Source organism: Triturus cristatus, chromosome 5_1 (genome assembly GCF_964204655.1).
Source record: "Triturus cristatus chromosome 5_1, aTriCri1.1, whole genome shotgun sequence".
In the NCBI taxonomy this organism is placed as follows: domain Eukaryota; kingdom Metazoa; phylum Chordata; class Amphibia; order Caudata; family Salamandridae; genus Triturus; species Triturus cristatus.
The window spans coordinates 310,517,843-310,534,477 of NC_140587.1; the positions used below are offsets into that span (position 1 = coordinate 310,517,843).

General features: G+C 47.2%; 1 protein-coding gene across 1 annotated transcript in view; it reads left to right on the forward strand.

Annotated features, from left to right (window-relative positions):
* Positions 1 to 16,635, forward strand: part of HAS2 (hyaluronan synthase 2) — a 66,225-nt gene that overhangs the window by 37,020 nt on the left and 12,570 nt on the right. The window contains exon 2 of the mRNA XM_085605037.1: positions 1,920 to 2,546. Coding sequence (XP_085461163.1) covers positions 1,920 to 2,546 — 627 coding nt within the window. The remainder of the gene's footprint in view (positions 1 to 1,919; positions 2,547 to 16,635) is intronic.

The window sequence follows — 16,635 nt, forward strand, 5'->3', positions numbered from 1 at the left end:
GTCTTTACAGAATTTAAAGTTATCCTGCATTTGCTAAATATCTATGGTGGTGACATGCAAAAGAAACTACTCTGATCTTATTAATGGTTCTACTTTAAAGTAGTCTTTGTCAATCCATCTACTAGCAAGTCGACATCTGGCCAATCTGGCTCCTACAAAGAGAAGTCAGGGGCAGTGTGTTAGGAGTGTTTCCAGCGATGCCATTCTAATTGCGTTCAAATACAGGGTGTGCAGCGTTGCATGGCAAGGTAAAGAGTGATAGATGTGGCTTGAATTCTTTCCTTTATGCATCTTTTCTCAGAAGTGCACAGTTTTGTCCTAATTCTGTTGCATATTTGCAGCTGCAGTTCCTCAGAAGAGTGGTCTGAACATCTTAACAGAGGAGTAGTGCCGCCCACTTCTCTTTCAAGATGTGCAGGCTGAACCTCTGCATACTTTGGTAGCAGGGCCCTGAGAGTACCAACAAAGTTCTATGCAGTGCCTCACTGCACCATTTCTTGTTGGGATAATCTAACATCTCCAAAAGGGAGAGGATGTGGCATAACAGTCAAAGCTCCCAACTTTGGAACTGGGGATCCAGGTTTGAGTCTCGCCGTTGGCTCAACATCTCCCTGTGCCTACCAAACAATGAATGTGTGCTTGTGTAATGTAACTGGTACTCATGTAAAGCGTGGTTGAGCTTGTGCTATATAAAACTTTAAAAAAAGGGCAGCCTGAATATTGTCTTCTGCATTCCCACACTGCGTGTACATGTGTGCACTGCACTGCTCTGTGCCAGTGAACTATGGGACATGGTTAAGATAAGACCCTGTCCACCCAGGGGTCAGTAAAAGAAAAGCGTACAGGCCTCGGCTGTAATTCCCTGATTTGCACGGGCCACTCCTACTTGAAAAGTTGGTTGTAGAGAGCCAGAGCCATGTCATGTTTGTGAGATATGCATATGAAGGGCTGATGTACAAAGCTTTTTTTTCAGCTTGCAAACGGATTGATTCCCAGAATCAGGTAATTTGCGATCTGAAAAAAGCATTTTTAAATGTACAAAGCCCTATTTGCGATTCGGTACACTACTACCGAAATGCAAATTGGGTTTGTGAGTTGCTATTAGGAAAGGGTGTGCCAAGGGCGTCCCTTCCTAACAGTGAGTTGCACTGGTATGTAGGAATGTTTTGTGACCAGGAAAGGAGACGCCAACATTAGCCATTATCACCAACTCCAAGCTAGTGGTAACCTATTCGCAAATAGGAAGGGCTCCCAATGGACCCCTTCACCGTTGTGAATGTGGGCGCCAAAAAATGTTAAGAGCAGCCAGTGGTCCGACCACTGCCTACTCCTAAAAAATAAAAAGGAAACTTTTCATTTTTCTTTTTTAACTGCATCCTGTTTTCCTTAACGCTAAACAGCTGCATTTCAAAATAAAAAAGTGCTTTATTTAAAAAGCAGTCACAGACATGGTGGTCTGCTGACTCGAGCAGGCCACCGTCCCTGTAAGTGCCAGCCATTCACAATGGGTCGCAAATTGCGATCTGCTTCGTGAACATTAATGAGGCAGGTCCATGCAACCCATTGTGAATCACAAACAGTGTAAAACACACTGTTGTACATGGCTGTTTGCAATTTCCTAATAGCGAATTGCAAACATTTGCTATATGGAAACTGCAAACGGAAGTCCATGTACATATGGCCAGGGATGAACTTACAAACATACATGAAAATGTGGGATGGCTCTTTCCTTTGTAGGCCTACATTGGGCACATCTTGTCAGAGTCATCTCCATGTAAGTCTGATGGACACAAAGTCTCATCAATCCAATCACTTGAAGCAGACTTGACCAATTTCAACTTGATTCCAACTAGACGAGGCAAAAGTGTTGAGTTCTATGTGAATCAGTGAGCTAATCATGTCATGTGCTTTGCTTACAGATGCATTGTGAAAGGTTCATCAACATCCTGAGAATACTTGGAACAACCATGTTCGGAGTCTCTCTTCTTCTCGGCATCACAGCGGCTTACATCGTTGGCTACCAGTTCATCCAGACAGACAACTACTATTTCTCTTTCGGGCTCTATGGTGCCATTCTCTCGCTTCATCTCATCATCCAAAGCCTGTTCGCCTTTTTAGAACACAAAAAAATGAAAAGGTCACTGGAAACGCCAATCAAGCTCAACAAAACTGTTGCCCTCTGCATTGCTGCCTACCAGGAAGACCCCGACTACCTGCGGAAATGTTTACTGTCGGTCAAACGGCTGACGTACCCTGGCATAAAAGTGATCATGGTGATTGACGGGAACTCAGAAGATGATGTTTACATGATGGACATCTTCAGTGAGATCATGGGCAGGGACAAATCTGCTACCTACAGATGGACGAGCAACTTCCACAGCACAGGCGCGAACGAGACAGAGGAGTCGCATAGGGAGAGCATGCAACACGTGACCCAGCTGGTCCTGTCCAACAAATCTGTGTGCATCATGCAGAAGTGGGGTGGAAAAAGAGAAGTAATGTACACGGCCTTCAAAGCGCTGGGGAGAAGTGTGGATTATGTGCAGGTAGGTCTTGAAGCGCTCGCTGAAGGCCAACGCAAACATATGTGACATAAAGAGGCCTTTGTATGAGCCGCTCACGCAGAATGTTATAGAATATCCAGGTCTCCTCTTAGCACAGTACTCCTTTCAGACTGCTTAGGAATGGAACATGGCTGCTGAAAGTGCATGTTTGTAACCAGTGGTTATCTAGAAAAGCATAAGTTTGAGTTTTCATACCAAATATAGTTAACTTTCATCCGCCCTCCTCTTTTACCTCCCGTGGTAGCGGGTTTTAATGTATAGAGATTTGGTGAGAAAGAAACTGCTTATGGATTGTATGCAAGAACAACATATGTTTTCATGATAAAGCATAAATTCTTAGTTTTCTCCGAGGCCTGAGCAAACGCAAAGTCAATAAGGAAAGAAAACCCAGTGTTTTGCTTCAAAGCAGAGTCTTTAAGCAGCACCCAAGCTGGGCGTGTAAATGAAATGAGTGATTGTGAATTGGGGTATTTACCCCACACATTAATAGGCCCCTGACACATTTATGAAACCTTTACCTCAGATACATCTGGCGGAAGTCAGCGACTCCATCACAAGAGGTTATTTAGGTTCCCATCGCCCTGCTGTTGCATTACATTTTGACTTGTGTTATATTTTGTTGTGCCTTTCTATATAACAGGGGCAATAAAGGGCACAGTTTGAAAATCTATGAATTAACCATTGTACTTTAATACCAGGTGACTATTTAAAAGCACTGTTTGCAATTTCTGTAAACACACAATTACAATCTGGATCATTCAGCTCAAGGAGGGAGCTTGTCATACCTCCTAGTGGTTTCGTTTCTTGTTCATCATTCTGGTTTCCTCTGAGGGGGCATGTGGTGTTGTGGAATCTCACAGGGAATGGTCCCTGCTTGGCAATGATTTAGGCTGGGCCATCTGAAACTAGTTTGATGGGGGAGTGGGAAGGGTAGGGCATTCTTTTAATGATTTTAGCCAGCAGTATCTGTCTGCGTGCTATTTCCACCAAAACAGAGGTGTCTGATAATGGACCAGTGTACAGTATAGCTATCTGTAAGGCATTGTGTGGGGAGGGTGTACCTAACCAGCTCCACATACAATGATTGCCCATTTTGTGAGATTTTTCCTTGTAAAGTGAAAATGGAAAATACACACATCTGAATGGAGTTAACCTATCCTACACAATAACTACTTTCATGAAATGATACAGGTGACTTTTTCTTAGCAAGGAATGGAAGATGTCCAGGTATAGACAGCTGGGCTAATTTAAAGGGGCTCTGTGGGCTGTAAGAGTCTGTCATCAAGGGGGGTAAGGCACCTACAGATCCTTCAGATGACATGTACCCGAATTGGTAAAGATCTGAAGCCACACTACGGGGCAGATTTACAAGCTCCTTACCCTGCCAGTGCATCACTTTTGTGATGCACCGGCAGCGCATTTTACTGCCCCATATTTACAAGGACAGGAAAAGCCACCCTGTGTGGCTTTTCCTGTCCTTGTAAATACGGCCCCTTTACACGCAGCACTTTGCGTGAAAGTGGAGTTCCACGGGTATTGTTGTGGGTGTTCCCAAGCAACACCCATGGAACCAGACACATTTCCAGATTTAGAAGAAATCATAAATCTGGAAATGCGTCTGAATGCTGCGCCTCCCAAGGGGAGGCGCAGGGAGACGCAACGAGGGGAAATGTGTTAATTTGTTCTAATTTTTTTTCCTCTTTCTAGGCGTGCTGCATTCTGCAGCACACATAGAAAGAGGTAATGACCTCTAATGATTGTTTATGTACAGGAAGGTGTGCCTTTAAATCAATGGTGTTTTAAAAGTTCTATGTACGCTAATGCAGCACACACAGAAGTTGTAAAACGCCATTTCTGATTGTTTATGTGCAGGAAGGGAACTCTTCCTGCGCATAAACAATCATCCCCGTGACGCACCATGGTGCAAGGGGTTAGCGCATGGCAGCAGTTTGTGCGTCAGTGCAGGGGGAAGCACAGAGATGCAACATATTGTTGTAAATATGTTGTATCCCTGTGCTTCAAAACTAACGCAACGCGGTGCAGCAAAATGACTTGCTGCACCACGCTGCATCAGTTAATTATAAATCTGCCTCTACATATATAAAATCAAGCATACACTACAAACATACAATCACGCATACACTACACTACATGCAACCAAGCATACATTACAATTCATACAGTAAAGCGTAGTCATAAAAAAAGTAACCGAACCCCCACAGCTATTGATCGTACTCATTCAAAAACAGATTCCAGCCTGTAACAGAATCTTTCAGAAGAGGTTGTGAAGGTACCTGACCCTGACAGTGCTGTGAGCCAACACAGATAGCAATGCAATGTGATACAAATCTCCGCTGTCATAACCTAACATTATATAACAAAACTTATTGAACCATGACATCACATACCATGTGTATTTGTAAAGCTCATGTTCACACAGATGGGTATCTTGGCGCTGAATAACAGATGTTTGTTGTCACCCTACTCAATGGTGCTCATTTTATCGACCTCAGAAGCATGAAAGGTTGAGTGGACCCACAACCATGAAATCGAACATAGTCTCCAACAGTGGACGCATTAGACGACTGAGCCACCAGACCCGGCCTACATCAAATAGCGTAACATAACATAACATCACAAGTAATTAAAGCAGCCATAGCAATATATTTAAAGAGGAAACAATTCCATTTAGCCCATGTATTATGTGATTTTTTTTTTCTCGGCCAATAAGATTTCATTACTCTACAGGACCGGTGGCGTAACACAGGCCCCCCTGCCCCTGCGGTGCGGTGTAGGGGGCTCCCATGCTCCAGGGGCCCCTCTCCACACAGTTCTCTAGCCAGAGAGGCCCTGATTGAGTCCGGAGGGGGCCCCTCTACGTACCTTGAAGGTTGGCCCCTTCTAGTTTCGTTACGCCAGCGCACAGGACCCAGAAAATGCACCATTTAAGTGAAGAAAAAAGGCATGGGTGGAGAAAGTGGAAGGCTGAGGTTCTATCAGACAACCTAAAGCCCTGGATATTTGGGCTGGAACAAGCTGTGAAAGCCCCTATTGTCTCCGGATTTAGAAAGATGAACATAGAACATGACACCGTGTCATGTATAATCCGAGTTCCTTTCCTGTGTTACTGCAGACACGGTGATGGGTGTATCTCCAGCCTATATTCTTTCAGCTTCATCCATTGCTTTCCTGATCCCAGAAAGCTTTATGTAGAGGGTCTGACATAGTCGTTCCCAGAGAGCCTTAAGGTGCGGACTGATTTATTTTCATGGCTTGGCATGTCTTGTTTGCAGCCACTAAGAAGTTTACTGATGGTATGGAATAGTCATTATCGACTGAGAGGTTGACCGTTCTATATGACCTGGCCTACCGCTTGGGATGCATAACTCTGCAATGGAAAGAAACTCCCAAAAGTGACTATTCCAGCTGTTGGTGCTGGTCTAAAGGCTACAGTGACACACATAGAATCTTAAAACATATAGGGGGTTTCCAACACCGGAGAAAGCATCACACAGGAATAAAAGAACATCTCTTTTTCTGTTGCCAAAGCCCGTGGGTCTCTAAGAGCGAAAAACAAAATCTTGTTTCAGTGTACTAACATTGGACGCAAGCCATTGTAGTGTGGCAGACATGGAGTAATGCAGTGCTCTACATCGCCACGGTCTGTTCCTAAAATCCTATAAAGTTCAAGTTCAATTGAACATGAGTCAGACAGGTCTCCCTGACCCCAAAGGAGACGTGAAGGGAAGGACCCTCCCTTCAGATCTATTACATCTGGCTAATGTTGCTTCTAGATTTGGAACAGACACAGAAGATGTGTTACTTCTCCACCCAACAGATTCTGGTGGCACTGGTCCAAGAAATTGAGCTGCGGCTTCTCAGAGCAGAGCGGATATTCCGCGAAGGGAAAGAAGCAGGGCAGTGAACCAAAAAAGCCTCATTCACAGAGACACCACCTGCATTGAGCTGTGATTGCACCCAGTGTCTGAGGATTTCTCTGTGCTGGACAGCTGAGTGGGCATGGCAATGCCAGTGGGGCAATCTGGCATAGCCTGCTCAGCAATCGAAAACAATCTAGCCTAAAAAGTAATCAGCAGATTGTTTAACTGTGTTTGGAGTGTCCTGAAATTTAGAGCACACGGAGCGTATTTGCAAGGAAGTGGTGGAGCGCAGCATCAGCCACCTTGGCTAAAAGCAAAGCAGCTCTCCACCATTTCCAAAACATAGGCCTGCACCGTATTTACAAGGATATGGTGCAGCCCTGCGTTTCCCCCTGTGCTAACCCTAATTTTAGCTGCCGACAGCCACTGCAGACATCCTTGCACCCCAGTGCAAGGGTGTCTGCGTTGTAGGGGAAGATTGTTTATGTGCAGGAAGATGCCCCTTCCTGCACATAAACAATCTAAAATGGCATTTTGCAACTTCTATGTGTGCTGCTTCACGCAGCACACATAGAAGTTGCAAAACGTCTCTTTTTTAAATTGATTTTGTATGTGCAGCATGTGTCACCTTCCTGCACATAAACAACCAATGGCCTTCTGCTGTTTCTATGTCTGCTGCACAATGAAGCACACATAGAAACAGCACAAACGAGGAGAAATGAAACATTTCTCCTCGTTGCGCCTTTTTTAAGACCAGGTTTTTCCTGGTCTTAATTTTGGCTTTGCACTATATTTACGCTGCCATTGCGAATATGGGGCAGTGTCAAAATCTATGGGTGTTGCAGTGGAACGCCCACCGCAACACCCATTGCCCACCCTTTTCACGCTAGCTTGAATGGGGGCCTTATTCTCAAGGTGGCATTAGGCCACATTAAGGGCCATATGTATCAACACATTTCCCCATAGACACAGAATGGGCAAAACCCTTTGATACATCTGGCCCTACGTGTCTTAACACTGCCTTGTGATAAGGCGAAGCCACTTTCGTCACCACAACGTCTAAAAAGTGACGTTGTGGTGGCAATAGTGGCTTGTAAATATGCCCCACTGTTTCGAAGGCAGTGGAGTATTCCTTGAAACTACTGCGGTACAAGTTCTGAACCTTACACCTATGGGAAGTTGTCACGTCAAACTAACAGTTGTTTCACTATGTATCACAAATACGTAACTCATTCCTTACAATTATGGTTATCATTTCTCATCATAAATGGATAGATTGTTGTATTGGAAAGGAATTAAAAATGTGGCCTACTCTAGAGGAGCCAAGATGGCGACCGGGACGGCAGCGTAGACTCCCGGCTCCGTGAACCTCCGCACCCCGCACGGATATCCTGCCTTAGATCCTCAACTTGTGCCACGTGGTCGTGTTTCTGAAGGAGAGGGGCTCCCGACTGTGTGACTCCGAGGTTTCTAGCCGTGCTATCGCCGGAGAAAACTGCATCTGAACTTTGCGGCCTGTGCGGCCCTGGAGCCGGGACATCGAGTGGGCGCCGTGGCCGGGTGGCAGTGCGACAACAGCGGCCGGTGGTGACTGGGTGGAGTCGGCCCACCGAAGCGGTGTTAAACTCGGCCTACATTTCGGCGTGGTCACTTCTACTGCCCAGTGTAGCTGACCGAGTGCATGACCGGGGGTGCAAATCTTAGATCCTCCGGTGACTGCCCCTGCCTTGCTGGTGAGCTGCCCGGCCGCCGTCCGTATCCTGCCCCGATCATTGCGGGCCGCCCCCGGATTTCTACGGGAGCTGGTCCGTGGTGGGGACGACTGTTGCCCGTGACCACGGATAGTTTTTTGCCTGCCCCCGGAACCCGGTCACCCGCGACGTGGACATCGCGACGCTTGTCCCGGGGTCCCGGCCCCGGTGAGGGTCGGGCATACTTGGCGGCCATCTTGGGTCGATGAAGCCTACCATCCTGTCCGCTGGGCCGCAGCGGGCCTGTGAGCGTACGATTCTTGGGAGTGTGGCGGCGAGATCACAGAGAGCTGAGCTGGGGTACGGCGACCTCCTCGAGGCTCTTGGTACTCTTCACTCCTCCTTGGTTCATGGTTTCGTGATCTTGGGGAGTAAGCTCGATGGTGTGGCGTCGGAGTTGGGGCAGTGGCGGCCCGCCTGTCCGCACGAACACAGAGTCTACCCACACTGCGCGCAGGAGGACGCTGTGGCGGCCCCCCCTGAGGTTAGTACACGACTGGACGCCCCGGCCAGTATGCTACAGTGTGTTCGACCTTCTGAGGGCCTGATCTGTCCCGGAGGCGTTGGACCTGAGTGGGATGTGGGGGCCTCATCCCGTGCATGCCCTCCTGCGACCCAGAGACAACTCCAGCAACTAATGTCTGTTTTGGCTGCTTCTGCCTTCCTGAGCCTTGCGTGCAGTGCAGACCCTAGGGCAGCACTGGGAAGCCTGTTTCCTCACGCGGCGGACTGTGTTGATGCTCAGAGACTTCCACCCCACCTGTGTGCGTCGCTTCTCTGTCATTGTTGGACATTCCTCTGCCTAGGAACATTGGGTATGGTGCTGGGTCGAGGGGTTGGCATGGGCAGAATTCCACAGAGTGGTCAGGGATGAGGCTGGCCCCTCGGGGGTGGTCGCCTAGTGGACGGGCGGGCTTGGGGTGGTGTGCTCTCCTGACATGGCTACTGGCACAATAGGTGCATAATGCTCCCCATTGTGGTTTGAGAAGATTGTTTTTGTGCTGTTCCTTGTTCACTTTAGGGGAACCTTACCGTGCGGGAGGGAGAAGCCGGGGGTCTGTTATGAAGGCCCTCCTCCAGTTTATAAATGCTTTCTCAACCCCCCCGCCTGGTGGGGGTCCTTTCCTACTTCTTTTTCCCTATTCTCCTACATTTCGGGTCTGGTTCCAGGGTGACAGGCACACTGCTGGGGGGGGGGCCGTACTCATCTGCAGAGGTGCAGGGTGGGGGGTTGGGGGAGGGGACTCTGTATTCCTTCATCTTTTTCCATGGCCTCCTTTTTCTTCTCTGATTCTTTTTGTCTTTCTTTTTCTGGGATCAGCGTGATACACCTCCTTTTGCTATGCCTTGTTGCCGTTCCATGTGTTCACAACTTCCGGGGTGTTCTTGGGGAGTTCTGGCGGGGGACTGCGGGCGCAGCTGTAGACTATGTTTTTCTCCATCCTGACGTTCTTGTATTTGCGCCATTGACCGAATAGATTGCTGTAAATCGCTAACGTTCATTACTCTGCATATCCGTGATCGTTGTTTTAAAATTGCTTGTCACCTGATCCTTCTGCCTTGTTTCATCATAAAATGAAAACCTCTTTCTCCTGGTGCCCTACTTACGCTGTCCACAGTATAAGCAGTACGATTTTGCTCCCCGAAGTGCTGCCTGTGTTTATACTTGTCGTTCTTGCTCTGATTGCTTAGCGGCCGGCCCTGGGGGGTTGTAGGCCCATACTTGTTCTTCTTGAACTGTCAATAAAGGTTTTCAAAAAAAAAAAAAAAAAAAATGTGGCCTAGTGGAAGGGGTCAGGTTCATGCTGCTGCGTGACAAGCAAATTTACATATTACCTAAGATTCATATCTAAAGATAAACTAAAAAAACTACCAATATTTTAATTTTTACTCAACCAAGATAAAGAGCCACTAGTCTTTTTGCACCTCTGCTGAGTCTGCTGATGATCAGACAAAATATAGAAACGACATGTAACATGCATCCTCCCATACCAGCATATAGGCCAGCCCGTAAGACTTGCAGCGCTCCTCATAAACAGACCGGATTATCTCCAAGTATGACCCACATTATGAGTTGGCTAATTTCACCCGAGCGATAACTCTGGGTGAAATACTCTAAGTTTCCATTATAAGTGTGCCGCTGCCCTGAATGGTCAGGTCTGAAAAATGTGGACCTGGTCATTTTAGCCCTGGAGACATTGGGCCTGTGGTTAATGCTGCCGGGTAGGTTCAGGGGGCAGCAACATTTCCTGGCTCCCATAAGCCACCTGAAGCAGTCTGGAAGGAGCAAACAATGCTTCCCCCAGAGAGGCAAAAACATGCCCTGGACCCTCCTGCAACACTTCCTGACATATTATTGACAATCCTTCTGGCACTTGCCACTTGCTCAGAGCAAGCAGAAAATGTTGGTGTTTTGTTTTTCACCAAAGTGGTGAACAGTTGCCAGGTAAATCACCCAGTAAACCCAGGTCGGAGCAATTATTCCCCATTTTAAGGAAAAAACTGAGATACCTCCTAGTAATTTTAATTCAGCCCCCCCCCCTCCCCCAGTATCTCTGCACCAAAGTTTGTCCAACTTGTAATGTGGCCCTATGTCTCTGTGTAATTACAAATGAAGTGGCTCGGCTACCAGACTATGGCTGAGTTTAGTGCACCACATTCTTCACATTTTCTAAGGTTGCAATTATGGGTCTACATCTTTCCGCCGCATTTTATCTTCCCCAATAAGGCAGATTGGAACATGGCACAAAATATATAGTACACCTGGTATAAATAAACAAGCATTGGCATAGCCAATAGGTCTCGTCTTTGGGACCTTATAAGTGTTTAGCCATGCAACAGTTGCATAACTAAAAACTTATAAGGTCCCAAAAGCGGGACCTATTGGCTATGCAAAGCGGCCATGCGGCCGCGAAACTGAAAGTGATCGCGATCACGATCAAACATCAAAGCGGCCGTGGGGCCGTGAAAGTAATCACGGTAAAGCGCGGCGCTCGCACCCGCGCACATAAACTGTAGCTCTAGGCTGGCCTGGTAGCACTTTTTGGAGCCCTCTCAATAAGTCTCGCAAGACCAGCGCATGCGCTGGGTCAGGCGACACCTAAAAATCGCCATCACTGCTTTCTGCAGGTGAGCTTTTTCCTCAATAAAAGTCGTGAGTTTTCACAATACATTGCTTAGGTCCCAATCAGGTGTGTAGATATGACCTACTTGAATAGGAGTGAAACCTGTTCTTAAAATCAATCTGACAAGCTATCAAGGGGTCCACATTACTGAGGCTGGGTTACAGAAGGGACACATGGTGCTTGTTTAAGCCAGTGTGTTCCTTCCCTGGGTATGCCTGACCAGAAAGAGCCTAGCTACAAATTTAACAAAAAATCACTCTAGCCGCACACAAGCTAACTTTTCAAGTTAGCGCATCCAATGTGGACTGCATACAGCATGGTAAGACAGAGTAGCAGTTCTCCCATCGCACTGTGTTTCTCTGTTAGTGGCAGGTACCTTTCATGGGGTGGGGTTTAAGGGTCCCATGTATGAGGGTGTAGTTAAACATTGAGTCCTGCCTCTTAGAGGTCTTCGAGGCTCCCCTCAGGGATAAGCATGCAGAGTGTGCCTGCACAAACACTAATCTCACAATCATTGCTTCACCATCTCATTCGCGTAAGAGGTATCTTAATCTTGACATTGAAAGGGTAGGGCTCTCAACAAAGGGATGTGGAAGATCCCTAGATGTGAACCACCGCCAGGGTTGCTCCAAGGCCATGGTGCAGATGTGCCCCTGCTGTTAATATCTCACAGGGGCAATGGCAAAGGCTTTGCCTAATTTTCATGGAATCAAACAATCATTCAAATGAGGAAACTTCCACTTTACATTACATTGGTCCTTGATGCCCGGGCAATATGTTTTGGACGAGGGCCCATACCGATGTTTTGGATTCTTTTGTGGTGCCAAAAGGTGAAACAACAGCCCATGAACAGTGTCTTTATTCGGGTCACTGGTGTGGACATTAGTATGGCAGAGAATATTTAAATTCTATCCAAAGACTGCAATAGCTCATTTCAGTGAAGGTGCATCCATGTTGATCCAAAACATATACTCCTGGCCTAATGGCAGATGGTCTCTAGAGGTGGTGACCTAGGCAGCCCAAGTACTATATGTTATGGTTTCCACAATAAAGGATTCAGGACTTAGAACACCCTTCCTCAGCATTTCATTCCAAGTACTGGTAGACATCAAGGGGTCAATTAAGATGTAGGGCGGATCGCCACTGCCCGCATGGCGGTGGTGATCCGCCCTACATCCTTCCCCACCCACCACCCATTTCCCCCCTGCCATATTAGCATGGCAGGGGGGACCCCGGCGGACGGAAAGACCGTCTGCCGGTTTTCCGCCAGTCGACCAGTCGACTGGGCGGAAAAGGGGCTATATATGGTGGCGGTGTCTGCTAGACACAGCCATCCATATTAGCATGGGCAGCGGAGCATGGCTTTCCATGGAGGAGACCCCGCCATGGAAAGTCATGCGGAGTCTGCTTTCGGGGGCCCGTTGCGGGCTCCCAGGGTAGTGGGGGGTGCACATGGGGGGTACCTATGGTACCCCCCTGCATTGTCATGGACATGGTGGCAGGCACCTCACCTTCACATATCAGAGGGCAGCTCCTACTGCAGCCCCTGTTGCAAGAGGACAAGTATTCTTAGGAGACCATAGCCAGAATTAGAGCATTGTAATACTGAGCGCTCCGCTGAAGACAATAAAGTGTCTCAGGGCAAATGATGGCTTATACAGACCTGCTGCTGCGACAGTGAAATGGTTGTCTTTCTATTTCTTCCTTTTTAATTGATAACATTCTACCCTCAGTGAGTGGAATGTTCTAATATCCTTATAGCCCTTCTGCTCAGACTATAATAGTTGTTAAATGCCCTCACACTTGATATACCTTGAGTCCAGGGCCTTTAACAACCTTCACTACTCTCTGCAATGGGCTCAAAATCTTAACTGTCTATGTTTGCCAGCCTCCCAGAAACTAGTGATCTTCTGTTAGTTGTAGTTACTTTATTTAAGTAGAAAAGTCAGTCTGCATTTTGTGCCCCATCTTTCTAGATCTGTTGTTTTTTGCTTCTAGTCATTCCTCCTTCGTTTTTTATTCCTCCGCATAGCATACGTGGTTGTGCATACATTTGCACTAGCAGATTTAATGAGGTAGGCCTTTCCAATTCATTGTGCCCCTGGCACTACAGCCACATATGCAACAGGGGCCTAAAGAGCTATCCTCTGAAATGCGGGTTCTTTCATTTTCATCTCTAATAAAAGATTATGATTCTCACAAACGTACTGCATGAGCCCTAGGGTCCTGTACTAACCAAAGCATAAAGGGCTCTGAAATGGCTCTGGGCTGATTTAAACTTTCAACTGTGTTTGTCTCACCATGCACAGTGTAAGGCAGACACCTTGGATGTTTACATGTAGGAGAGGGTGTGGCATGGCAGCCAGAGCTGCCGGCTTTGGAGCTGGGGATTCAGGTTTGACTTTCGGCGTCGGCTCAACATCCTGTGATTCTGGGCCAATCACTCAATCTCTCGTGCCTGTGGACATCGTCCACAGGCCCTCAGGGGTGATTAGCTGTGCTATTTAAATCTGCATATTATTATTATATATTTTTATGTGGGAGGTGTGCTCCTTCATGACTCATCCTTATACCTTTTTACAGTCTGACATTGCCATTGATCCTCCACTGAATGTACAGGGGCACACTTGGATGTGTTCTTAACCCCTTCGCCGTAGGGGTAATTCCCCCACGGCGCGGGGGGGGCACGGCGCCACGGTGCTCGTGACGAGCCCAGCTCGTCATGAGTCACAGTGGAGCTGTGCTCATGACGAGCTGGGCTCGTCACGACTCCGCCCACTGATTAATTCGCCCGCACAGGCGGGGAATCAATCGCGCGTGGGCGGACCACTGCCGTTATGACGAGCCCAGCTCTTCATGAGCACAGCTCCGCTGTGACTCATGACGAGCTGGGCTCGTCATAATCAAGGAAGGGGTTAAAAGATTCTCTCTTCACCTCAGCCTACTTTATGGGGCACCAAAATAGGCAGGTGATCCTACCATTGCCCCCAAGGTACTGCTAGTCCTTGCCTTTTAGCTGGTCAGAAGCCTACGGTCTACACTGTTACTAGGGCACAGGCTCAAGACTTTTTCCCCAGTCTTACAACAACAAGGCTGTATTCTTTGCAGTGGACATGCTGATGCACACGTCCCTATGCCTACATAGGGTGCTGTTTTACATCATGGCCTATTAGTGGATCTGCAGAACATCTTGGACCCGCTAGGAACCTGTCATATGTTGTGTCTCTGTCCCCCATGCCCCTGCCATAGAGAGGCAGTATGTATTCGGCATGCACCGCTTCACACAATCCATCAATTGAAGAAATTAGTTGCCCACATGACAGTGCCCAAGGTGGATCAGGAAACATTTTTGTTGCTTTCTCTGTGCGCTTGCAAGTTAAAAAAAAAAAAGACTGTAAAACAGGGATACTAGGATAACGTGAGACATCCTACATTGAAATAAAATCTGCTGGGATGTATTTTTGGGCGAGTGGATTTCCCATGAGATAAAACACATACTTCTTCAAGATGGAAGTCATTGCAAGAGTGACATTAACTGTGTAGTTCTTTTCAAGGATAGCAGTGTCTTTCCCTATCGTGCAGATCCCTTTTCCGGACCCAAACTATGACGATAAAGTAGCCTAAGGAGGCTATAAACAGAAAGATGGATCACAGCTGGCCTCCCAGAATCTGCTGGCCACTCATTTAATGGTGTGCCTAGAGCTAGATCCATCCAGGTTTCATGGGGAGCAATTATTCCAATCCCCCACAATGCCCTGGGAATTTGTTGGAACACTCCATGCTGCGCCTTGTCAGTCTGCGCCCATGTGGTTTTGCTAATGATTGTAATGATCAATGGTGGCCTTTCAAGCGAGCAGCCATTTTTCATGGAGGATTTGAGGGCTGCTGAAGAGTTGTGATGTCCTAATTATCATGTCACACACTTTGCACTTTGCACCCTGCCTGTCAATGAAAAGTCATTTTGTACCAGTTCCAAAGCGGGGGGATCTTTAACTCACTGTACTTGCTTCCACAATCCCCCCCGTTGTACCGCGTTTAATCTCGCTTTCTGCGGTGACCTCGCGTCTCTGAGCGTGAACTCCTCGGTGGACTCCCACAGCTGCGCATCACCTCGGAACAGCGCTCTAATAGTTGTACAAATCTGATCCCAATTATGCTCAATCGTGACGTCGTCCGAGTCGAAAGGCGTGTCACTGTGTAATTTAAATGGTGCACTTCCTGACTTCTCCCGTTTCCCAGGCCTTCCTCCGGGGTGAGCTGTGCACATTTGCTCGTGTTTGGTTTTCGGTTTCCTCGGCGCGGTGATTCCCAGCGGCCTGCACAAGGATGTTGTGAATCTAGGCAGCAGCTGCCGGGCCAGGGACAGATTCCTGGCAGGAGGCGCCCCTCTCGCACCTGGCGCTTCTGCCAGGGCTCGTCCCTCGGCGTCACCGCGCTCTCGAGAGCTTTCAAATGCATTTGTTGCGCTGCAACTCAGTATGAGTGCGCCCTATCCCGAGCATATCCGTCCCAAGATTTATGTTTGGCAAATCAAATTCCTGTAAGATTCCTAAATATGGGCGTCGTTTCACACGCACAGCAGCAACAAAACATATAGAAGACGTGTTTTTACATGATTTAAAATTGGATGTGCTGAGAGAAGTACAAGATTCAACATTAATGAAAAAACAAAATCGTGCACAACCTAATTACAACAATATTCAAATAACATGAATGAAATGGTAAAACGTCATGTTTTGATACACAGGAAGACACATACATTTAAATATGTAGTAACCAAATAAAATGAAGACATTAAATCATGGGGAAGGAAATGTAATCAGGTCCAGGCAAGCCTTCCAACCCCAAACATCATTTCAAGGTCAAATAAAGAGCTATTCCCCGAGTCAATTGCTGAATAGTAGAGTGGTCTTTAGCTACCCGGGGTATATATTGGGTCACGTAGGCGCTACATATATCTCAATGAATAGACCTTTCTTCCCGATTTAATACCCTGAATGTGATTGACATTTTTGCCTTCTCCAATTTCATCTATGTGTAAAAAGAGGAAATATAACTCAATTTTTGTAGTGTAGAGGGGGCATATTATCAAGCACCGCGTTACAATTATCGCCGCTTTAGCAGCAGAAAACTGCCGATGAAGCGGCGATAATGGGCTTGATAATATGCCGCAGAGAATTCCAATAGAAGCCCATGTTGACACCAGAACATGGGCTTCTATGGGAATTCTCAAGGGCATATTATCAAGCTCATTATCGCCGCTTTAGTGGTAGTTTTCTGCCGCAAAAGCGGCAACAATTTTAACGCAGTTTCT